The sequence below is a fragment of the Heterodontus francisci genome, chromosome 7 (assembly GCF_036365525.1).
Source record: "Heterodontus francisci isolate sHetFra1 chromosome 7, sHetFra1.hap1, whole genome shotgun sequence".
In the NCBI taxonomy this organism is placed as follows: Eukaryota; Metazoa; Chordata; class Chondrichthyes; order Heterodontiformes; family Heterodontidae; genus Heterodontus; species Heterodontus francisci.
Genome location: NC_090377.1, coordinates 59,259,683 through 59,284,323, shown reverse-complemented (window position 1 = coordinate 59,284,323; position 24,641 = coordinate 59,259,683). Strand labels below are relative to the sequence as shown.

Sequence of the window (24,641 nt, the reverse complement as noted above, 5' to 3'; positions counted from 1 at the left end):
CATCCTGAACAGCCCTGTAACACAGGACTCTGTGCTCTCCGGGCTGTTCCCAGGGACGCACACCGAGATAAACATCAACTGCTGCTGGAGGACTATCAACTTGGTGAAAGAGGCTCTTTGATCTGCCCGAAACTTGCTGGTCTTCCTGTGCAAAGAGTTGTCCATGACCAGGTGTTGCAGACTGGCACATTCCAAGGTCCAGGACTACGCTGAGGACGCACTAAAGCTCGGGGCAGCTGCCGCAAAGACTCAATGGGGAAAGGCCACTGTGTAAGGTCCTCCCGCCATAGTGAACTGAGGGGCTGGAACCCCTGTAAAACCCCTTGGGCTGTATGCACCAAAAATGTTTTTGCTATGTAATGCAAATGTACATTGCATATAAAATGGAATGGCAAGAGTTGTGAGGCACCTCATGTTCTGTATCGAAGGAACCTGATCTCAATTGCACTTTCTGAAATGTAATTTGAACTGTTTGTCATTTTTTTAAAACAAATTTTTATGAATAAAGTCTATTTTTGAAAAAAAGATTAAGATAGACTTTGAGCAATTGTGTCAATGTGTATTTCAACATATCTGTGTTCATTATAACGAGGTTGATGCACAAAAGAGATGTCTGCAAAATTCTGGAGAATGTGATGATTAAGTTTTATTTAAGCAATGCAAATAGACAATGAAACTCCACACGGTCTCAAAATGTTACCAATATTGTACCAATAGCATATTTATGCAGCAAGGTTCCTGTCTTTAATGAGAGATACCTAACAGCTGCAACATGCATGTGCGTAAGCCCAACATTATGGAGATTGCCCACTCAGCGGCCCCTATCCAAACTTATGTATTTTTTACTGGTCTTGCATCTAATTTCATATATGCTGGTTTGGTGAGAAGAAGGGTCACATTATTTATAAAAGCACTGATAATGAGATGCAACAGGGACACAAAAGTTTGCAAAACATGTGGTATTTATAAAAGAAGCAAACAATATCAACAAAAAGGCTGTAGCAATAACAGGACTACTAGATCACAAATTGTTTCTTACAATTGTCTCAAAGTAATTTCCCAAAGGAGCATTTGCTGGTATTTGCACATCAGTGTTGGGAAAAACATTACAATACTGAGTATACAAACTTTCTAGCACATTATTATGGAAAGAACCTGCTTGTGGTGATCTTGCAGATGTCAATTTTCAGATGTCAAATGCACATTATGTGGAAGAATGTACTGTCCCAACCAATTATAATGAACTGTACAAATCGGTTGTACGGATTATTTTCCAGAGAACAACATTTAATTTTTGAAGATGCCAGATAAGATCTCAAACCCAATTGCCCATGTGTACTGCAGCAAAGCACTGAACAGCACTTTAAACAGCAGTTTGACCACCTATTAATTGTGTACTCATAAAACAATATTCTACTGGAATTTTGGGGTCATCCATGATGATTGTTTTATTTTCTTTTTGAAACTGATCATTTAGTTTTTATTAATCAACTGTTTAAACTGCTCAACTGTTTAATAATGTTGCTTATCAGTAATTTAAGCAGCTGAATAGAACTCTGCTCAGATTGCCACTGTGGCTCTAAATCAATGAAAATGAAGATTGATCAGGAAAAAGCTATTTTTAAGGGTAGAGGTTGAGGGTGAAGGTTGAAACAGCTGCATAATGCACCATTCAACATTGAGCAAAAGTACACATGGGAAATCAACTATAGTGATCAGCTGTAGAGATAATTCATGCTGCTAACCAAATTCAATCTCTAATAACTGACTTTTGCTCTAAAGGCATTGTAATCCAAAATGATGATGTTATTTTCTTAGTGAAAAGATTATAATAAGGTGTCAACCTTTGGAATGCCAATGAGAGTACATGCAAACCTGTCAGTTGAAGAAGGATTGTCAAGAGGGCAGGGGAAGGAGACATTCACAAAGATTCCCTCCTGACAGCTACTCTTAACAATTTTAAGTGTACATTTTTTCAATTTTTTTAAATATAAGTCCTTCATTCCAAACTATTCTCCTTTAAATTGCATAGTCTCATGGACCACAGCCAACTTTTTTCAGAAGAGAAGGGAGATTAGAATCTAAAATACATAAATGTGACAAGTCAAATAATTGCAATCATATTCGATCAAAGAGTTTAGCTTTGAAATCAATGGCCCTTCTGGCACGCTCCTGTGATAACTTGGCAGGAGTCCACCGGATGGGCTGCAAATTCAGTCAAGCTCCAGGCATATGGGCTGGGGGCTTGGGAACTCCCTCCTTCAGAAGTTTCTCCATTCTCAGCCTTCAGAGGCACCTAGTGTATGATTAACAGAGGCGCACCTGGTGAAATCAGGCATATCTACCCACCAAATGAGAAAATGGAGCCTAAGTGGGACTCCTGAAGAAAAGGAAGGCAAGTTTTGTAAGTATTCCTCTTACAAAGGGGGCTATGGAGACACATGCCTCTCTTTTCTGAAGGCTTTCGGCAATGTCCCCACTTTCTGGCCTTTCTGGCCAGCTGCTCAAGATACACGAGTGCTTGCCATTTTCATGTAAAGTAGGGCTCCCCTGAGCTCTGAATTTTGGTGGTGTCAACAGCAGTAGGCCTGGGTGAGGGCATCTTAAAACTTACGTCAGGATGTGCTTCCGCATGGATTTTCAGAGTCTTCATCTTCTGTATAATTTAAGTGTCAGCTTGCCTCAGTTGTAGCACTTTCACCTCTCGGCCAGAAGGTCATGGGCTTTGAATCTATTTACATAATCTAGGCTGATAGTTCAGTGCAGTACCGAGGGACTACTGCATTGCAGGAGATGCTGTTGTCAGATGAGATGTTAAATAAAGCCACATCTGCTTGCTCAGGTAGTAATATTTGAAGGAGAACAAGGAAGTCCTTCTGGTGTCTGGCCAATATTTATACCTCAATCAACAGCAGTAAAATAGATTAATTGTTCATTTATCTCATCAGTAAAACAATTGGGTTGGATTTTCTGGTACACCAATTGGCTGCTGAGTTTCCTGACAGGTGTTAAATAAATGACAGTTCTTTCTAGATTCTTCATTAAATATTTAACTCCTGCACTATAAACACAATGTGATTCAATTCTTTACGAAGCATCAAATCCAGATGCTCTTCTCTTTAATCATAGCTGTGTATTAGGATATGGAAGGTCCTCACTGTTATGCAGCTTGGCTCCTATTTTCCTGTTATTCAACCCAACATCCTAAGGCAGCAATAGTATGCTGCATTTACTCAGCAAAACTTACACATTCCTTCCAGTCATCATGATATTGCAACGCCCAAGAAAGGATAATGCAGCAATTGAAGTGGATGCACTTAAATGCTAGCCATATAAAATATCACACACTCAGTTATTTGAGTAGCAGCTACCACATTGGTTTCCTTCGTAGGCATGTGCAAAATTTACTTGTGTAGTTTGAATAGGATCGCTGATATAAAAGTATGAGGCTGTAGGCCTACACACAGACTGTGTGGCTGTCTGATTACAGAACTGAGTGGTTCTAGCCTGTTAATTATATGCCATCAAACTGCCAGCTTTTTAAAGCTGTTGGTTAGCTTCTGCTTGTTTTCTAGGTGGGAATGTATGCCTCAAGCAAAAGAAGGTTGTTAAAGTACGAAATAAACCAGCAGTTGTAAATATAATTTGTTGAACTGCTTTGTGTGTGAATGGATCACATCCAAAGGAAAATGAGGAAATTGTGGGGTACAATCATTGAACCTTGCACATCCATCTCAATATACCTGATTAGAGTAGAGGTATGAGCTGTGTTTGTGTACTATGCTACAGGACCCTAGCATTCAGAGGCCAACTTCAGTGTCATAAGGAAAGGTTGTCTACACAGTCACCTATTAAGACAGGCTTAGTGATATGATGACTAAACATGTGTAAAATCCTTACTGTTTGTTTCATTTATTTTAGCATATGTACAATCAGTAATTCTTAAGATTGCTGAGCAAGTTTTGTACCAATAAAGTTTAATTTTATTCTGATTAACATAGACTCACCAATCCTGTATGATAAGCTGAAGGCGTGCGCTACTGTAGTGGGCAATGAATTTCCTCAAACCAATAAAAGATAAAATTCCATGTTTCATCTTTTATGATTCATAGAGCAAAGCTGAGTCATTTTGGTAGTGACGACTGTCATAGTCTAGATATAACAATAGCTCTTTGAAATAAGTTGCATTTCACTGGGTTGCTACACTGTTAGTTTTAAGGACTAAGGATTGAGTGCCAGGCCAGAGCCATTTTTAAGTTGTGTTTATACTGCTGCGGCAACATATAGATAAACAGGGAAGATTCGCCTGGGTTTGTACCCAGATGCATGGGATCTCGGGCACAGTGGATATCGAAAAATCAGCTGCATTCCTTTTCAGGTTTAGCCTCCTGATTTTCAGATACTCTAAGCAACCAGGCAATCCAATGCAGTGGGTGCAGACACAGGAAAATTTCTCTTAATGATTATAAGCTCTGTGATATAAATTTATTTTTTAATTAAAGAGATTACTGGTAATTAGATTCTGCTAAATCACCCATTGTATATTTTGATCAAAAAGTTATTTTAATTTCCAGCCAGGTACAATTTCTCAGGAATTAAAAATAGTGTAGGGTACCGGGTATAGTGGGCTAGAATACAGTAGCCTTTCACTGCCACAGCCTGAGTTTGAATCCAACCCAAACTGATCAGATGAAAGACTCCTCCATCAGTTTGCAGTTGTGTGGGGAATGAGTCTGAACTTAATTCTCTGTGGTCATGGGCCCACAAGACAAAATTATCCCTAATTATACATTAAATAGCAACAAATTGGCAATCACAGCAAGGACACAGGATCGCTGGTGTAATGGAAAACTGTACTTGCTACAGTAGAGAGGTCTGATTCGGTGTATGGTGTAAAGCAATTACTGTGCAGAGTAGAGGGAACTGTATTATGCATCTAACACTGGCACCAGTTATCAAAATGGCAAAGTATTTAATTTCCAAAAGCTAATAACCTCATCTTGATGAGCACAAGGTAAAGAACGAAAAATGAAATCAAATGAAGTCTTATTAAAAAAATATATAATTTATTGAATTAGTATTGTTTCATTTACAATTTCTGTACCATTGTGCAAATAACTGATCTAGGTTTTCTGCTCAAATTACACTGGCACCTCAACAAACTCAAACTCCGGGACCTGCTCTGTTCACCTCAAACACACTCTGATTTCATACGAACATACGAATTAGGAGCAGGAGTAAGCCACTCAGCCCTTCGAGCCTCCTCCGCCATTCAATAAGTTCATGGCTGAACTGATTACTCCACATTTCCACCTACTTTCGATAACCTTTTACCCCCTTGTTTATCAAGAATCTAATAACCTCTGCCTTAAAAATATTCAAAGACTCTGCTTCCACCGCTTTTTGAGGAAGATTATTCCGAAGACTCATGACCCTCTGAGAAAAATTTCTCCTCATCTCTGTCTTAAATGAGCAACCCTTTATTTTTAAACAGTGACCCCTATTTCTAGATTCTCCCACAACGGGAAACATCCTTTCCACATCCACTCTGTCAAGACCCCTCAGGATCTAATATGTTTCAATCAAGTCACCTCTTACTCTTCTAAATTCCAGCGGATACAAGCCTAGCCTGTCCATTCTTTCCTCGTAAGACAGCCCACCCATTCCATGTATTAGTCTAGTAAATCTTCTCTGTACTGCCTCCAAAGCATTTACAGCCTTCCTTAAATAAGGAGACCAGTACTGTACACAGTACTCCAGATGTGGTCTCACCAATGCCAAAATTGACAGGAAATATATAATACGGACAGGCATATTGTAATACAATACAAATGACTGAAGTACATAGAATCATAGAAATTTACAGCATGGAAGGAGGCTATTTGGCCCATCATGTCCGCACCAGCCAACAAGTAGCTATCCAGCCTAATCCCACTTTACACTCTTCATCCGTAGCCTTGTAGGTTACGGCACTTCAAGCACATATCCTAGTAATTTTTATATGTTATGAGGGTTTCTGCTTCTACCATCCTATCAGGCAATGAGTTCCAGATCCTGACCACTCTCTGGGTGAAAACATTTCCCTTTGAATCTCCTCTAAATCTCCTACCGCTTGCCCTAAATCCATGCCCCCTGGTTAGGGACCCCTCAACTAAGGGGAATACAGCCTTCCTATACATTCTATCAAGACCCTTCATAATTTTATGCCCTTCAATTAGGTCTCCCCTCAGCCTTCCCTGTTCCAAAAAAAAAAACCTTAGCCTATCCAATCTTTCCTGATATCTAAAATTCTCCCTGACCAGGGAACATCCTCGTAAATCTCCTCTGTACCCTCTCAAATGCAATTAGATTTTACCATAGTGCAGTGACCAGAATTGCACACAGTACTCCTGCTGTGACCTAACCAGTGTTTTATATAGTTCTAGCATAACCTCCCTGCACTTATATTCTATGCTTTGGCTATTAAAGGCAAGTACATCATCCACAGAAATTTCCATCATTCATTTCCTGGAAACATTGTGTGCAAAAGGCATCTGTTTGTCCTTCAATAGGTTCAGGTGCATTTTTTTTTTTTAATTTTCAGTTTTTCTACTCTCCAGACTGCAGTGCTACACTGCAGTACTCTGAGGCCTGCTGCACAAATCATTGGCTGCTCTGGTAAACTCCAGTAAGCCTGCATGGAAAATGAAAATGGCCCTGAGATTAGAAAATTGGCTTACGTCAGGGACACATCCTTATTATGGTGGGTGGAAGTCATGCAAAAGCAAAGTTTACATAGAATCTACAGCAGAGATTATTCATTTGGCCCAACTAGTCTATTCAATGTTTATAGCTCCACATAATCCTCTTCCAACTCTAATTACATCTACCCTTCCTCAATATCCATCTATTCCCTTCTCCTGAATGTATGCAATGCACCAAGTTTCCATAAAAGTGGAAAGTTCCAATCCTTATATTTTGGTTTTTCCATTACACTTCTGAATTGTAGGTGTTCAATGCTGTATCTGCACCAGAGAATCATATTGTGATTCCTTATAGTCCACAGCATTCTTCTTTATCAGACTTTAACTCACTTTGAAATGCAAATTTTTCATTCTGCTTCCAAGACTCCTGCCTCCAGAAATTTTCTTTAAATACATTGCTTATTAAGCATTGAAGTTTCTGCAATTCTTTCAGTTACAATAGTGAATTAAATTACCTTGTATATGTTCAGTTGCTTATTTGTGACAGCAAAAATCAGCAGGATATTATTTTCCACAAGCTTTTCTATTAGTTGCCCAAGTGAGGGATATTCCTACAAATATAAAGTAAAAGAAAAATATAAAATGAAAATATTTATGGAATTTACAATGCTTGACATTATATAAACATACAAAAATAATAGACAGGAAAAGATCTACTGTTCCATCCAGCCTGTCCCACACAGTTGTGATGCCTGAGGCATCAGAATGAATACACTCCCACCCATCTGGAGCCATGCAATCTGGGAAAGGCAAAGACTTAGCTTAAAAATGTAAACCAGTTATGGAAAAAGAAATGGAAAATTCCTCTTTAAGCCTCTTACGCAAACAAAACTAGTCCTGGAGATCACATTGGCCATGATTTACATTACAGACACCTACCTCTTGCACATGGTGATCTCTACCCCAGCCAGGAACAGGTCCAGCTCTCCCTTGTAGGACTACAGATAATCAGTGTTCACCACACACGCTGGCGACATGTTCCACAGGTCCACTATTCTCTGGGAAAAGAAGAACTGCCTAATTTCCAATCTAGTTCTACCCTTACATAATTTCTAAGTATACGTTGGTCCTCCTCAACCTATTCAGTTGTAATAATTTCTCAATATAAACAGAACCTAGTCTCTTCATTTTTTTATAAACCTTGATCAAATTACCCTTAAACCTACAATTTTCTGATGTATACAGACCCAGCTCATTGACCCTATCAGGGTATCTAAGGTGTTTTAAACTGGGAACATTTTTTTTTATTCTTTCACGGGATGTGGGTGTCTCTGGCTCGGCCAGCATTTATTGCCCATCCCTAATTGTCCTTGAGAAGGTGATGGTGAGCCTTCTTCATGAACTGCTGCAGTCCATGTGGCTCTCCGCTGGACCCACAAGACCACTTCCAACATGGCCATAGGTTCCATCTTTAGGGCCCCATCCTTTTGCTCATTTACCACACCGCCTGTTGCCATTATTATTTATAAGAATGGTGTCAATTTCCATTTGTATAATATAAGATCAATTTGTTGTTACAAAATACAGCAATAACCTGCTTAGAACATTGAAAAGGCTGACAATTGTTTTACTTCTCCCCCATTATCCTTGACTCCCTGACAGGTATTGTGTTGTTTAAGTACCTGTGTGACACTAAATTTTGGAAGAACCATAACTTTTTCCTCATTAACACCAGCCTCACCAAAAACTTTTCTTTATTAAAAAATCTTCTCAAAATCCATTTCTCAACCACATCTTCTTCAGTCAGCTTTCCTAACTCTATACAAACTTTTACTAGGTGTCATTTCCGTGTTCCCTATTGAAGCATCCTGGGATCTTTTGCTACATTAAAGGCAGCATAAAAATGCAACTTGTTACAAAGTTTGCTCTAGCCATAGTCCTAAAGGACCATAAGCATCTCTCCCTATGAGAGAGAAAACAGTTGGTGATGTATAGCTTGAGGGTCACCACTCCTCAAACGTGGGGCAAGGCAAGGAGGCAGACCTCCATGAACTACCACAGCCTATACAGGAATTGATCCAGTGCTGTTAGCATCTTTCTGCACCACACTCTAGCCTTCTAATTATAGACCTATAAGATTTATGGTGAGTGTGGGAAAATTGCTTGAGGAATGCTGACGAACTGTACAAGGGACCCCTTGAGGGGAGTAGATTAATGGGAGATGCTTAGCCTTTCTTTAGCAGCCCAAAGTAATATGTAAAAATTAGATCGTTTGATAAATTACAAATCTTGTGGATAAAGGTAAAATAGTGAATGGGGTTTGGCTGGAATTAACACACAAATGACAACTGGACAATGTTCAGGACCATATAGGATGGAACTGAACTAAACTGCCTAATAAATTGTTAGTTTGCATATGAACACAGGTACTTGGGCATTGACAGGAGCAAGCATATCCCTAAAGATGCCTTTGGACTTGAAGATAATGGGCCAGATTTTGCTTTCCATGGCAAACGAACAATGTCAGCCCTGCATTACACTTACACTTGCCCACAGACTTTCTATGGTTTTTTGCACTGGAACTTGCTGTTGTTAGAAAGCTACAGAGGACGAGGACTAGGACCTGTGCGGACAGAGCAAGCACTGTGTAGCTCCTCAACCAAATTGAAGAATTGTTAATGAGCAGCACAGAGTCTGAACCAGGAAGTGTCAGTTAAAATAGTTGATTCAGTATCAAATCTGGTACAGAAAGTGAAATAGAGAGAGAGAAAGAAAGACAGGACTAAAGAGAGATAAAAAGAGACAAGAAAGAAAAACGAAACGGAAATCCATCCTTCTATGTGCAGCTTTACTGTAGCAGTCATTGATAAGACTGCAGGAAAACATGTCCAAATCAAGTATACAAATGTTCAATGAACAAGCAGAGCAACACTCATTTCCAAAAGAAAATTAGACTGCAATAATCATGCAAACTAACTTTCATGTCACCAGTAAAGAGGTAGTGTTAGAGGAACATGGTGCATGGTAGTCATAACACCATTATTTGCCATTTATTGAGTTTGAATGGGCACCAAACCTAGTTCCTATGTCAATACACTATGAGGTTTTATTTATTTGCAGAAAATTACTGGGAATTGAATGTTCACATTTAATCGTTTGGTATCCTCCATAATTGTGGTATTTTATGAACTGGAATATTCAGGTCTAAGCAAACTAGACTGAAAAATTAACATCTATCAAAACCTAAAAGATTCATTTAAATGAATGGCATATATATTTCAGGTAACATTTCGAGTTTTGTTTTGAGTAATTATTTCTAATCCTTTCAGGAATTTGAATTATTGCAATTAAGCTTATGTTGAGAATTTTTAAATGTTGAACTGGAACCCAAGTATCCCACAAAAAAATTGGCAGTGTTATTTTGCAACCATTAGTTTTGGCTTTTAATATAAATGATTTTCAGGTAAACAAAGCATTTAAAAAAAAAACTTTTCCTTTACCATTGCTGTTGACTTGGTGTATTCGTTCTGGTTGTCTAGGTGGCATTTTCCATCATGAGGTATAACAATTCCAGCCAACTTGCTGTCCATTCCAAAATGTGTATCAGCATCAGTCACAAATACCAACATGTGCAAGGAATCATTGCGCCAACCAATTTTTTCCTAAAATATAGAATATTAATATTTCAACAAGTTGCTTTTGTATATTCATGTCAGTTCTTTCCTATCTGTGCAGCAGTGACTACTCCCGTAGGTAAGTGAACTTAAAGGTTAAATTACCTTACAGACAGATGCTTGTAATATTGCATCAAATCCTCCTTCAGGAGTGTCCATATTTGCAGAAATTTGTTGTTTTTGAACAACTTCATTAAATTTTGTGGTATCCTCAGTCAGTGATAGCATGTGTCTGTAACCAAATGTGGGCAAACAATGTATGTCGTGCCTCCTATTTTAAAAAAAAGATATAATATTTTTCCAGTTCCATTCACAATAGAATTCAGAATGTAGCAACACCTGAGTTTGGAAAATATTGAGCACCTCATGAAAAACCTTATCATAGAACTTGGCACATAAAGTAGAAGGAAATTTAAATATTTTTATCAGGAAAGGATGAATCCTCTAAATAAAGGTGATATCAGTTTTTATAGCACTATGATGAAAGTTATTTTGAATTATTTTAATTGATAATTGAAGTTTTAATAAAAAGTAAGATATCCCTTAAATTCTTCACACTTTATATCTATTTCCAGAATGAAGTATGTGAGGTCATACACATTTGTCTAGAGTTGAGTCAAGTCAGGCCCTATGGATTTATACTACAACTTTAGAATTGCTGTCAGGTGCAAACCTCTTTGCAGTGATGCTAAAACAGTGGTGGAAATGCTCTCCACAACTGATATTTGCAATATAACTGCATTCTAAGGCTAAATTGATAAAACTTAGATTGATCGGAGATGGGTATATATTTTGAGGTGCATTATTTGTATAGATCAAAGTTATATAGGGTGCATTTATTTTTACAGTCTGGAAGCTGGGTGAGGTTTCCCACACATACATAGCTAATGGAAAATGTTCCAGCATACAAATAGATTTCAAAATATGGGAAGCAGTAATGTTAAACCAGAATTTACTGTCAAAATAATAATGAGGCGAGTGGTGCTTGCTGTTATTTATGTGTAAATGTAACAGCAACTATGGTTGAGGAACAGATGCACAGTTAAATACCAATATCGAGAAGTCGTTGTTTGAGGTGCACTGCTTTGCCGTGAGCTTCGTGAAACTGTCATTTTGCTGTCTGCCTCATTATCGACATGCATTGAATGTCATGAAGTTGCTGTATTTGTGTGATAGGTATGAAGTAAACTCATCACAGAAAGTTAAGTCTTGTCATTAGTAGTATAAGTACCCTTTTAACTACATGATCATTGTTAATTACTGCCAATCAAACTCTCTGGCTCTGAAAATTATCTATTCCAAACAAGTGTGGAGTCTTCTTCCTAATAACAGCAGCTTTAAATCTATTTGCATAGCTCTGCTCAGTGACTTCCATCTGCTGGTGAAGTTTTTAATATTGGAAAAGAGTTTATAGGATAGGAGGCTTTTTTTTTTTAACACAACAATTGTGGCCATATTTACACTATATATTTAGTATGGGTGTAGTGTATATGCAGAGTTTAAGCCCAACCTGACTCTGGAGACAACAGATTGAAATTCCCTCCCCCAGGAAGTCTCATTCTATTTAGCTTTAATGTCTGGTTGAGCCCTCAGTTCAGTTTCAGTTGCTTTAAAATTCTTGCTGTAGCATTGCTGTGCCATTTCACACCTATACAATGCTTGTAACCTAAATGGATACTAAAAAGCTACCAGCTGACTGCTTGGACTCTAATCACATTTAAGTTTTAAAATGTAAAATGTTGGTTTAAACCAATTTCGACGGTGGAAACTTTTTCACAGCAACCATAACATAAGAACATAAGAAATAGGAACAGGAGTAGGTCTCGCAGACCTTTAGCCTGCTCCGCCATTCAACATGATAATGGTTGATCTTCTACCTCAACTCCTCCTTCCCGCACTATCCCCATATCCCTTAATCCCCTTAGTAACTAAAGATATATTGATTTCTGACTTGAAGATACTCAAGGACTCTGCAAAATGTGCACTTTAACTGCACCGCAACTTAGCAGGAACATCTTTGACTTAAAGTTAAGAATGAGCCTTACATTATAATTAGCAGAATGTGTGTTTTGTTATTAGACTGGTGATAGCTTTGTTTTAAAATGATATTAAAGTGCAGCCCTCTTTTTGTGTCATCAGAAAAAGCAGCTTTATTTTTGGACGGGATTAACATAGACGAGCTTAATCATGAAGCTTAACTATAATAAGTCAGTTTCTGTCTGTCCAGACTGTTTTGATTGTTCAGTTTAAGGGGCACATCTGTTGGTGGGTTTATTTGTTGAGTGGTGCCTGGTGCCCATGGAGGAATGTGGTGTGTGACCCATGTGTGGCTGCCAATGGTTGTTGGCACAGTGGCACAGGGTGGCTGGGGTTGGTGGAGAACAAAAACAGTGGAAGGTGAAGAGAGTCCAACAACAAAGATACCCTGGCTGGAGAAATTATTTCTGTGAGGGATGGGAAGAGCAAGACGGGGATGGCATGAGAATAATGGAATGACCTGGGAACAATGGAATGGCCTGGGAAGGGCATGGCATAGGAGGGGTTGAATTGGAGGGGTGGATGAGATGGAGGAATTGGTCTAGTGCAGCAAAATGGCGGGGACAATTATTTGATACACATTATTATTCAAAGCTATTCTTTGTGCGAAAAACAAAGATTCACTGGATTTGAATAAAAATGATTTAGAAAAGGTGTCAGGTGAATTGAAAGAAAATATAAGTGTTGATTCTATAGACAAAGTAAATAACAGCCTATACCCTCCAGTGTTTCTGCACAATTGAACTCCAATGGGCATGCCACCGCATAAACTTAGACTCAAGGATGGAGCAGTTATAATGTTGCTACCAAACTTGAATCCTAAACAAGGACTTCATCATGGAACAAGATTGGTAGTTATGAAGCTGTTTTCTTCAATGACAGACACTGAAATTATAACAGGCAGATTTCAAAGAAATAGATTGTTTATTCCTCAAATAACATTGAGCCCATCAGATGTAAACCTGCCTTTTCATCTCAGGAGAAAGCAGTTCCCAATTAGACTTTCATATTCTATGACTACAAACAAGTTGCAGGGCCAGACTCTACAAAATTTACATTCTTAGGCCTGTTTTTACACAAGGACAGCTTTCTGTAGCTTTTTCCAGTGAGAAGCTTTGATTCTGTTAGAAGTCTTTGGTGAAGGAATAACTGGAAATCCCGCATTTAAAGCAATATTGTTGCAATAAAGATACTAATTTGACTTCAAGGGTCTCTGCTAGTTCTGTATTATTAACACCCTGACTTTCCTAGCTTCTGAAAAATGCGTGAACATTCGACATATATATTAACAATATAAATTGCGTACCAGCAGGGATTAGCTAAATCGCTCGGAGTCGTTTTAATAAAAGGAGACATTGGCTTGTCTACGAACGCTCCAAAGCCCAGTTTAAAGTTACTGGTTAATTTAGCCATCTCTTTGGAGAGGGAGGAGCCCAGTTCTTTAATTCTGTCCAGGTCATCAGTCATAGAGGCAGAAAGGTCCATTAGGTAATAGAGGTCAACTGGATAATCTTCAAACTGCCGCACATCCACTCCGAATGTCACCCGATTACCTGTTAGAAAATTATGTCTTTCATATTAAAACCAAAAACAAACACCACATTTGAGGTGCTGAATATTTCTATCCGAAAAACAAATGTGATCGTGTGCGTGACGTCTGCCGGCATTAATACGTAAATAAATTTACAGAGTTTGAATTTTTATTCCTTCTCATTAAGAATTAGGGGTTGACTTTATATTGAAAAATACCTCTACTGCTTAAGAAAAACGACATTGTGTTTTTATCCTTATGTTTCCAGTACAGTAAAACCTATAAAGCTTACTTTATTCAAAACGAGAGAGTTCCAGCTTTTACTGGAGGCGCTATTCGCATTCTAGCACTTCAGCATTAATGCTAAAATCAGGAAGCCAACGAGATTTTTTTAAAATTTAAAACTGCTCCCTTTAATGGAGTGTGTATATCTCCTAAATTCACCTTTTACTTTTGCAGCGATTTAAAGCACATTTAAAGGCTTCCTGGCGCTGACATTCCAAGACAATAAAGGAAATTCTCACTTGACAGGATAGACTGTACTTAGTATTTCAGTGAAAGCTGAGTGCACTTTCTTTTCAGATGCATGTGCGAGTACACAAGAATGCTACTCTTCATCGAGTTTACCTGGTCGCAGGTTAAGTGCAAGTTTTTGTGGGGACATTTGTGTCCTTTTCCCGTCCTCCTTCTCGCTGCTCAAACTTAAAGCCTCGCTTCTTATAACCTCAAGATGGCTGACGGAGAACTCTATAAACTCCATGGCACATTCTCGCAGCAAAAGATTGTCAAGGGTGTCACATCTTCCACCAGAGCTTGAATCGTCACTGAAGTCCTAAAATAAATAATACACATTCCAAGCCCAGATCTATAGTCATCTTCATAGGAATGTTTTCCAAAATAAAACAAGGCCGGGGAATTTTGAAATCTGCTAACAATCAATCACATTTCCTTTCCTAACATTTTTATATGTGCCAAATGATCTCGATCAGGAAAACAATAATATTCAAATCCCCAAACCAACAATCCAATTGAACCCTATGTAATGTTTTTGAACATCAGTAAAACCACTTCAAATTAGTTTTACCTAGGCCCCGGTACATACTTTATCTGAAAACATAAGTTCTTGTATTTCTTACTGCAAGATATGTATTTTGAACTGAACAAAGGGAACGGGATGCCATTTGGAATATATTTTCTGTTTCTTGATACAATATGCAGCATGCATTTTGTTTCACAGGCTTGTATTCACTCGCTCTGTAATTTGAGAGGAATATTTGTACAAGTTTGGTCAAGACCGTAATTTTCTGAGCCTGGGGCTACTTTAATAATTTAGACGACGGCGTTTACACAGGTAAGACAACAGGTACATTTTCAGCTGGTGTAAATTTCCGGTTTGAACTGCAGATGACAGCCATTAGAATTCCTTGCCTTCAGTAATGTTTGCGCGAAGATAATAACTAGGACAACTTGTGGCTGGACACGCTATGAGCAAACACTTTGCTATATTCAATACATTCGAGTCATCCATAAACTGGATTATTCATTTACTTATACTGTAGTTCAGTAGACTGCAATTGCGACAAAGAGAACGCACAAGACTGGAGGAGAAGGCTGTGGTTTTAATGGATTAACTATTAACCTCATGGTCAAACTCACGAGCAACCAACACAAAAAAGAACTTTCATCTAACACTTTAATAAAAAGCGGAGTAAATGGAAAGATTGTCCTTGGAAGACTTGATAATGTTTTAAAAGCTCTTGTTCTACCTCTTGAAAGCACCAACCACACTGCGGCCCGAGTTTCAAACAGTCTTCACAAGTGACTGCACTTCCAGGAGAGCAGGAACCTGCCAAGAAAACAATGGAGGAATAAGCGACCGGAACATGAATTAAGGGAATAATGTGCCTGTGACCGATAGCAACATATCTGAACACTTGACAAAATGCACTAGCTGCTAAGTGTAAACAAGTAGATGATTTTTTCAAAAACTTAGTCTTTAAAATAAAATGATCGAACGAATGGATTATACTAATGCATTCTGAACAGTAAGATATCGGCCCCTCCCCGAAAAATCAGGTGCAACATTCAGATGCTAATTCATAATTTGCAAATAGGGAAATAATATTTGCGCACATTAGGTAACAATATTCAAAACCAAACATTTCAGTTCACTTACTGTACATTAAATAGTTTCACTGCACATTTATCAGAAACTTCAGGCAATACTCATGGTCATGAAGCAGACTTTACTGGACCTTGCGTATAAAAAAGTAAAAGTGAAAAGTGACCATGAACTCACCTTCAGCACTACTTAATGCTTTTGCCAGAAGCAACACGATTGTCACCAGGTCCACTCGCATGTCTTTGGGTTTGAGTAAACAGACATAAAGGATGAGTTTCAAGTAGCAGGCGAAGGAAGACTTGAGAAGCTCCTGATACCTGCAGCCTCACTTTGTGGGGGAGGAGCTGCAAACACAGAGCAAGGGACGTGCTCCTTACCTTCTACCTGTGGAGGTGGAGCTGACTGCTGATACTGAGAGTCTCGGAGAAGTATTGTCACCATGTTGTAGCCGCCTCGCCCCTGCCCTTCGCCAACTTCCTTCTTCCTTTTATGGTAAAGACAGGTATGAAGAAAACATGTTAGAAAGGTGCAGAGAGCGCAGATCATACAAGTACTGCCTGGGGAAAGGCAGAGAGAGCTCACCTGGCCCATTGTCAGCTCCATATTTCCGGTACATTTCAATGACTCTCACAATAACATTCTTCATATTCACAACATCGCTGCTAAAATCCGGCACACCTGACAGTTCAAAAACTTCTAAACGAAGTTGTGATTAATTTGTTTTGACTTTGTAAGTCCAGGATTTCCATGATAATAGATGGTTAGGTACAGACCATCTAACAAAAGTATTGAAGTTCAACACACAATTTTACCCACATTAATGTCTGTAGAAAGGGCCAGTGGCACAGCGTGTGCCCTCTATTATTTACAAGCCTGACTCCCCAGTTGACAAGCCCGAACAAACTTTCCGACTCTAAAGTCACCCGGCTCAGAGAGGCAAATCTGTTGAGAAAGCCAGTGGGGACTTGTCCATGCGTAACAGACAAGAAGAATTAGGAAAGTAAAAAAAAAACGATTTTCATCAAGATAAATTAATTGCCATTGGGGAAAAAATCCTCAAGATTGTATTGTGAACTTATTCCAGTATATTGCACTGTCTTTATTTTCATTTATTTGCATTAAATTGCATCAGCGACCCATTTGCCCATTCCACTAATCTATTTATCTTTCTGGATTTTTTTTTTACAGTCCCCCTCACAGTTGGCCATGCTTCCTACATTTGTGTTCTTAGCAGATTTTGATATTTTCTCAATACCCAAGTCCAAATTATTATATACTTAGGACCATAATTACATTTTAATCTTAAGGGGAGGTGGTGCTGTAGTGGCAATGTCACTGGACTAGTAATCCAGAGGCCCAGGCTAGTGCTCTGGGACATGGATTTGCATCCCACCACAGCAGATGGTGAAATTTGAATGCAATTAATCTGGAATTAAAAAACGAGTCGAAAGGTGAAACCATTGTCAATTGTCATTCACTAATGTTCTTTAGGGAAGGATGTCTGCTGTCCTTACCTGGTCTGGCCTACATGTGACTCCACATCCACAGCAATGTGGTTGACTCTTAAAATGCCTGCTGAAATGGCCTAGCAAGCCACTCAGTTCAAGGGCAATTAGCGATAGGCAATAAATGCTGGCCTGGCCTGCGACGCCCACATCCCACAAACGAATAAAAAAAAGATTTGCATCCAGCTTCAGCCAGAAGTGCTGAGTGGATGATCCATCTCAGCCTCCATCCGAGGTCCCCAACATTACAAAAAGCAGTCTTCAGCCAATCCGATTCACTCCTTGTGATATCAAAAAATGGCTGAAGGCACTGGATACTGCACAGGCTATGGGACCTGACAACAGTCAGGCAATAGTACTGAAGACTTGTGTTCCAGAACTAGCTGCACCCCTAGCCAAGCTGTTCCAGTACAGCTACAACACTGGCATCTACCCGGCAAAATGGAAAATTGCCCAGGTATGTCCCATCCACAAAAAGTAGGACAAATCCAACCCAGCTAATTACTGCTCTATCAGTCTATTCACGATCATCAGCAAAGTGATGGAATGGGTCGTCGACATTGTTATCAAGCAGCACTTGCTTAGCAATAACCTGCTCACTGATGCTCAGTTTGGGTTTCGCCAGGGCCACTCAGCTTCTGACCTCAATACAGTCTTGGTCCAAACCTGGACAAAAGAGCTGAACTCGAGGTGAGAGTGACTGCCCTTGATATCAAGGCAGCATTGGAGTATGGCATCAAGGACCCCTAGCAAAACTGGAGTCAATAGGAATCAAGGGGAAAACTCTCTGCTGGTTGGAGTTATACCTAGCACAAAGGGAGATGGTTGTGGTTGTTGGAGGTCAATCATCTCAGTCCCAGGACATCACTGCAGGAGTTCCTCAGGGTAGTGTCTTAGGCCCAACTATCTTCAGGTGCTTCATCAATGACCTTCCCTCCATCATAAGGTCAGAAGCAGGGATGGCTGCACAATGTTCAGTACCATTTGCGATTCCTCAGATACTGAAGCAGACCATGTCCATATGTTTCCTTTGCTGAATATGCCCATGTTCATGGGACTTCCCAAGTGCAGCCTGTGCCTGTAGTCCACTGGGCTCTATCACTGCCTGCACACCACCATTTGTTTCTCCATCCTTGGCCTATTGTCACCCAACTGATCTGGCTCCCTAACACACTCATGACTAATCCTGCTCCAATTCACTGTCTCTCCCTTTTCTACCTCAGCCACTCCAGTGTCTTCTCTGCTCCTCCAAATCACAGCTTTACTTTTTCCCACTCCATCCAGCTGCTCACTCTTTTTCAGTTAGGTTTGAGTGCTCAGCTTGCACTCATTCCAGTCTGGCCTAAGGTTTCCCCCTGCATGACCACTTTTCCACTCTGCAGTCCAACATCATGCTCTTCAGTTCTGCTAGTGAATATTATTTCAATTTACAGGATGGAGAAATGGATTATCTGCCTGTTGTCGAATGGTGTGCTGCTCGCCAGACTGAAGTTGAAAGGTTCTACACAGGATCAGAGTGTTCTGAGAATAAAGAGGAAAATAAATACAAATGGTGTTGCATGGAAATGGAAAAGCAATGGGGACTTCAATGGGGAGAAGTCCAGCTTTGCCTATGTTAAAAAGAACAAAGGACAAAAGCAGAGAAAAAGATCAAAAGTTAATTAAGTGAAACTGACTCAGAGTTTCCTCTCAGTCTCGGAGATCAAATCCAGAGACCACTTACACTGAGAACTATAAAATAGAACTCAGTGTGACAGTGTACTGGAAATAAATCAAGGTTTTGAAGCTGACAAGAGTGAAGGCAATTCATGGACAATGGATGAGCATATCTTGGTGGAATCAGATGACTAGTGGGACCTGGTGAAATGTTTCTTGTCAGAAGCACTCTGCAGACAGGCTGATGGTTGAATGTAACCAGCTCAACACGTGGATCCACCTACCTCGTGTCACAAAATGAAAGTCTAATGCCCCGCTGTCTTTTTCTGCCAGAAATGTTGAGATATGAAAGAATGGGGCAAATTGAGCTTGTGCCAGAAGAAGGTTTCTTGAATGGACAATTTCTAAGCCTGTTTTGTGACCCATCTCAATAAGGTAAAATACATAAAATGAATAATAGCCAGATGGTCAGCCAAGAAAATCTTGAAAAAAGCCAGGAGAGAGTTACTTTATTTGAGAAGTAAAGGTCATAGAATAAAGCACGCGGATTGCCATAGTTCCCCATTATGGAGAACCCAGAGATAATGCTTACAAGGTGTGTACAGCAGATATATGTGCATGTAGTTTCCAGGTAATATTCACTAAGGCAGCCAATTGTGGTTGTATAACAGATTAGGAGTAAGGCAGGTGCATTCCTGACCAGAATGGTAAGTGGCTCACTCTCATGTCCATTATGACTTTGTGTTTTCTGTTAGGGTTCATCTTGTTCATGTCCCATATTGCATTGAATAATATAATAGAGCGGTTTAAAATTGTGAAAGATAGGACAGGGTAGATAGGAGTAGACTGTTTCCAGTAGTTGATAGGTCAAAAATGAGAGACCATAGATACAAGATTAAATGTGAGACATTTAGAACAGGGAGCATGAGAAACCACTTTACGCAGACAGTTGTGAGGCTGTCGAATTCACTACTACTGCCTAAGGAGTAAAATTTTATACTGATAACTGGCCCTCATTTTTTATCCAAGACAGGCCTCAGCCCAGTCAATTGCTTCAAATATTGGTGCATTGGTTCAAGCTAAGAGTTGTAGGCATCAGGGAGCAGCAGTAGCAATAAATAAAATCTAAATATAAGTATCAATATAGTTTGTCTTTAGTTATTTCTACTTTAATAACTTTATCTGAATTTGACCTATGCTAAATGCCAGGATATCAGATCAGGCATGCCATATCAAATGAGTTTGACACCTCTGACTTTGTGTTCCATAACATTTCTGTCATCATAAAATAGTATCTTGTGTGACAAACATCGTGGAAGATCTGCTGCTTGGTACAAAGTTAGTAATATGAGGCAAAGAATAAGGTATGGCTGTTATGGTAAATGGGAAACAAATCACATTGTTACAATAGAGGATTTTGTTCTGAAGGTGTAGTTAAGGCACTTGTCAATGCTAGTGCAAAAAAACCATACAAAACTGGAAAGGAATGTTCTACCCAAAGCTAATACTTGGTTCAATAGGTTATTATGTTGTTAGATATTTTTAAACTAGTTAAAATATCTTGCAGGCATAGGGATCAAAGCCCAAACAAGGACACCTGGAAATATATGTTAAAAAAATTAAACATAGGTGTAGTTCAATGCTGGCAATATGGGAGTCAAGTACTGCTGACAGTCAACCTCAACAAAATTTCACATTCTCACCCAACAAACAGCATGAAAATATTGCACGTGATAACCTAGTATTTGTGTCTACAATTGTATTTGTATTTAATATATTTTTGATTTAGTTAGTCTAAATCAAATAAAGTCAAAGGTGCAGATGAGTGAATGAGTCAACCGAACAGGAGTTATATAGTCTAATGTAACAAGACTGGCTATACCCTTTGGAAGGTCTATACAACATGAACAAAATCCTGTGACTGCAAACTGCACAATGGTAGATATATCACTAAAAGTCTTCCAGAAATAGCATGCCTAAGAAAGAACACAATTCTGCCTCTTGAGAGTTGACACTAAGGTTGAGTGTGGTTGTTGTAAAGCAGGAATAAAAACAGAAAGTGCTGGAAATACTCAGCAGGTCTGGCAGCATCTGTGGAGAGAGAAGCAGAGCTAACGTTTCAAGTCTGTGACCTTTCATCAGCACTCTCATCAGAAGTTTCCCAACTTCGAACATATTCGGGGTTTACTGGCGGGTTCCAACGTTTTTTTAAAAAGGCCGCCGGAAAATCCTGAATCTGCCCGAAGTTGGGAAATGGCTGTTCCCAATGTCAGACCTGTCAGCTGTGAAATTGACTTGCAATCTTTTTTTTAAAACTGACCAACCATCTGCTGAGCACTCCCACTCTCTGCAACTGTCAGGAAGAGAATGGAGGACGAGGGCAAGGGGGAGACAGAGAAAGAGAGGGGAACAGAGAGAGAGAGGGGCCAGAGATAGAGAGAAGGGGGAGACAGAGAAAGAGGGGGAACAGAGAGAGAGAGATAGGGGAACAGAGAGAGAGAGGGGTGGGACAGAAAAAGAGGGGGAAAGAGAGAGAGAGAGAAGGGGACAGAGAGAGAGATGGGGGTACGGAGAGATAGAGGGGGGACAGAGAAAGATGGGGAACAGAGAGAGAAAGAGGGGGGACGGGGCGGGGGGAACACAGACAGCAAGGATGAGAAGGGGGAACAACATAGGGAAGGGGGACACAGGGAGATATAGAGAAAGAGAGAGAGGGAGAGAGAGTGATCATGATCACTCCTGACAGAATGACATCTATCTGGAATACTCTGCATTGATACATCAAGTGTGCGGGCAAACATTGACTACTTGTGCAAGCAAAAAAAAATGCCAGGTATCTCAATAAATCAGTGTCCAACAATGTGATGAGAAAGTAAGTCAATAAATTAATCTTCTCATTTAAAGCTTCTTCACAAACATGCATATTTCTGAAGAAGGGTCACTGACCTGAAACATTAACTCTACTTCTCTCTCCACAGATGCTGCCAGACCTGCTGAGTATTTCCAGCATTTCTTGTTTTTATTTCAGATTTCCAGCATCTGCAATATTTTGCTTTTATTTTCATGTATGTATGTCATTGTTTTAATTAATAGTAAGATACATTTTTAATGCTTTTATCTTTCCAAAATTGTCTCACCAGCCCCCTATGTAAGACAAAAATTGTAATGTGGCCCCACCCCCCACGCAAAAAGGTTGTAAAGGGTTGTACAGATGTGTCAGCCAGCTTCCTACAGTGTGCAGCCTGAGAGGTCAACAACTGCGAGCAGGATGAGGAGGTGATCATTTGCAAGAAAGTGGCTTCAGTGTGAAGTGTGAAAGGTGAAAGCAGTCAGCAGAATAGTGAGATGCTTAGCAGTTAGCAGGTAAAATCAAAATAATGTTAGTGCTTCTGGTGAGGGCATCAGCAGTAGGTGAATGTGTGATTGGAATGAGAAAGGGAGTTGTTGTAGTATCACCTTGTGATTACAGGAGAAATATGTGGAGCCAGGGAGGGGTGTTTGGAGTAGTGAGGGGAGGGCAGTGCTGCAGCAAGGTCTCATGCTGAGAAATAGAGGTAGCAAGATATCATTCTCACCTTTGCTGCTCAGGTAACAATTTCTTGCAGCACTGCACCCATGTTCTGGAGATGATGTGCATTTACATTCTTTGCCATCTCCCTCCAGGCTTGCTGCATTATCTGGCTGGTCACCCTCCTGCCATCAGAGGGGAAGAGAACCTTTCTCTGGGCCGACACCTGTTCCATCAAAAATTCACCACTGTATGATGAACCTTTTACATCTGTCATCCCCAATCAAAAAATTGCACCAACAATTTGGAAAGAGTTAAACTGCACTTCACTTGAAGAGGCGCTAACTTTAAATAAGGCTCAGGCCCTCCAAAAATCCCATCCTCCAAATCAACGAGCTGGCCATCATGACTGAGTGTTTAGGCAGCTCACCAATGAGATTCAAATGAGGCTGAATGATCAAAATAGTTTGAGGCTGCCACTTATGACATCGGGCAGGTGGCCTGATCACCCTATCTGATGTCCACCAAATGTAATATCGGTTCCTATGTCTCATAATCTCTGGCTCAATACATGTAATTTAGAGAAGGAAAGTACAGGGCATTTCAGTATAAGGTCCTCATCCAGTAATATAATCCAGTAAAACGAAATAAATGTTTCCTACCTGACAGATCTTTCTGGTTCTTATTCTCCCTCCCATAGAGGCCATTTAAATATTAATTTAGAAATGCTGCCGGTCCTATGCAAAGTGAATCAAAATGTATTTATAAAAGTAATGGCTACGAACAACAAAAGAAATGTTGCACACCATGCAAATTACAGAACAATGATACTTATTTCAATGAGATTCATCCTATTAATTTCCCTAATTGATAGTTTAGAGTCCAAATGGCACTTTAATTAAAGCTTTTGTCAGGGCATTGTGGATTCTGTAGAGTAACAGTAGCCACTGCAAGTAGTACTGTACTGACAGCAAGACCATTGCAGATTCAGTAACAGATTTGTGGTAATACTACTGCATACATTCAGCAGCAGGATGTTGAGCTGACTCATTTGTGTTACATAGCGAGTCAGCAGTTGGTAGTAAATCAGCGGTAATACTGGTGGTTCAACACCAAGATACATCTAATTGCTGCCTAAAACCTATTCTTATTCAAAGTCATGGGAGATTTGAGGTCAGTTCACAAGTAAGTGGAATTATCTCACACAGGAGTGGAATTATCCATGTTGTCCAATCTCTTCTGTGCTTTTTAGCAGTTTAACCTGACACTAAATGCATTAAGATTCTTCATTTTATATTTTTAAACTAAGTTGTTAGGAAATGAAAATGTCTGGACTTTTACTATACAAAGGTGGACCTTTATTGCCGTTGAGCAAGGCATTGTAGATATTGTACTTATAACAAAAAACAAGATATGACCAAATTTAAATATATTAAAAGTGAAGGGCTGGATTTTATGCAGGAGGTGGGGCTCCCGGTGCCAGGCCGAAAAGACGGGGGGTGGGGGGGGGGGGTGGGGAAATCCCTGCCTCTGCATTTTTTCTGATCCCGGAGTGAACCTCTGGTCTTTTGGGGACAAAGTTTATGGAGGCGGATCCTGGCCCTTTAAATACCTAATTGGAATAGGGATAGGGATCAATCATAAGGCCAGCAGCTCAACAGTATTGGCAGAGCCACCAGGTGCGGTGACCACTGCTGGTACTGCAGAGGCCTCAGACCCAGGTCCAGCATTGGAACCCCGAACCCGAAATAGGTGAGGCAGGGTGGCTGGAGCCAGTCCGTAAGGCACTGGCGAGGGAGGGTGGGCGTTTGGTCCAAGGAATGGGGTGTCCCGGGAGGTAGAGTGGTTTCTAGGCGTGGGGGGTGGAATGGGACCTTGTGGGCCACAAATTGTCGACGAAGGAGGGACCCCCTCCTAAGCCTGCA

The 24,641-nt window shown here is 39.9% G+C and overlaps 1 protein-coding gene across 3 annotated transcripts in view; it reads right to left on the bottom strand.

Moving 5' to 3' along the window:
• itgb6 (integrin, beta 6) overlaps positions 1-16,665 on the bottom strand; it is a 62,150-nt gene extending 45,485 nt beyond the window's left edge. For 2 of the 3 annotated variants that reach the window (XM_068035265.1, XM_068035266.1), the window contains exons 1-7: positions 16,225-16,408; positions 15,692-15,771; positions 14,553-14,757; positions 13,701-13,947; positions 10,463-10,628; positions 10,184-10,345; positions 7,199-7,294 (exon numbers count right to left, since the gene is read on the bottom strand). In XM_068035265.1, the coding sequence (XP_067891366.1) occupies positions 7,199-7,294; positions 10,184-10,345; positions 10,463-10,628; positions 13,701-13,947; positions 14,553-14,757; positions 15,692-15,771; positions 16,225-16,285 (1,017 nt within the window). In that variant the 5' untranslated portion in view covers positions 16,286-16,408. Of the gene's footprint in view, positions 1-7,198; positions 7,295-10,183; positions 10,346-10,462; positions 10,629-13,700; positions 13,948-14,552; positions 14,758-15,691; positions 15,772-16,224; positions 16,409-16,431; positions 16,532-16,629 lie in introns of those variants that run through there. The other variant, XM_068035267.1, reaches the window with a different exon arrangement.
• Positions 16,666-24,641: the final 7,976 nt, after the last annotated feature.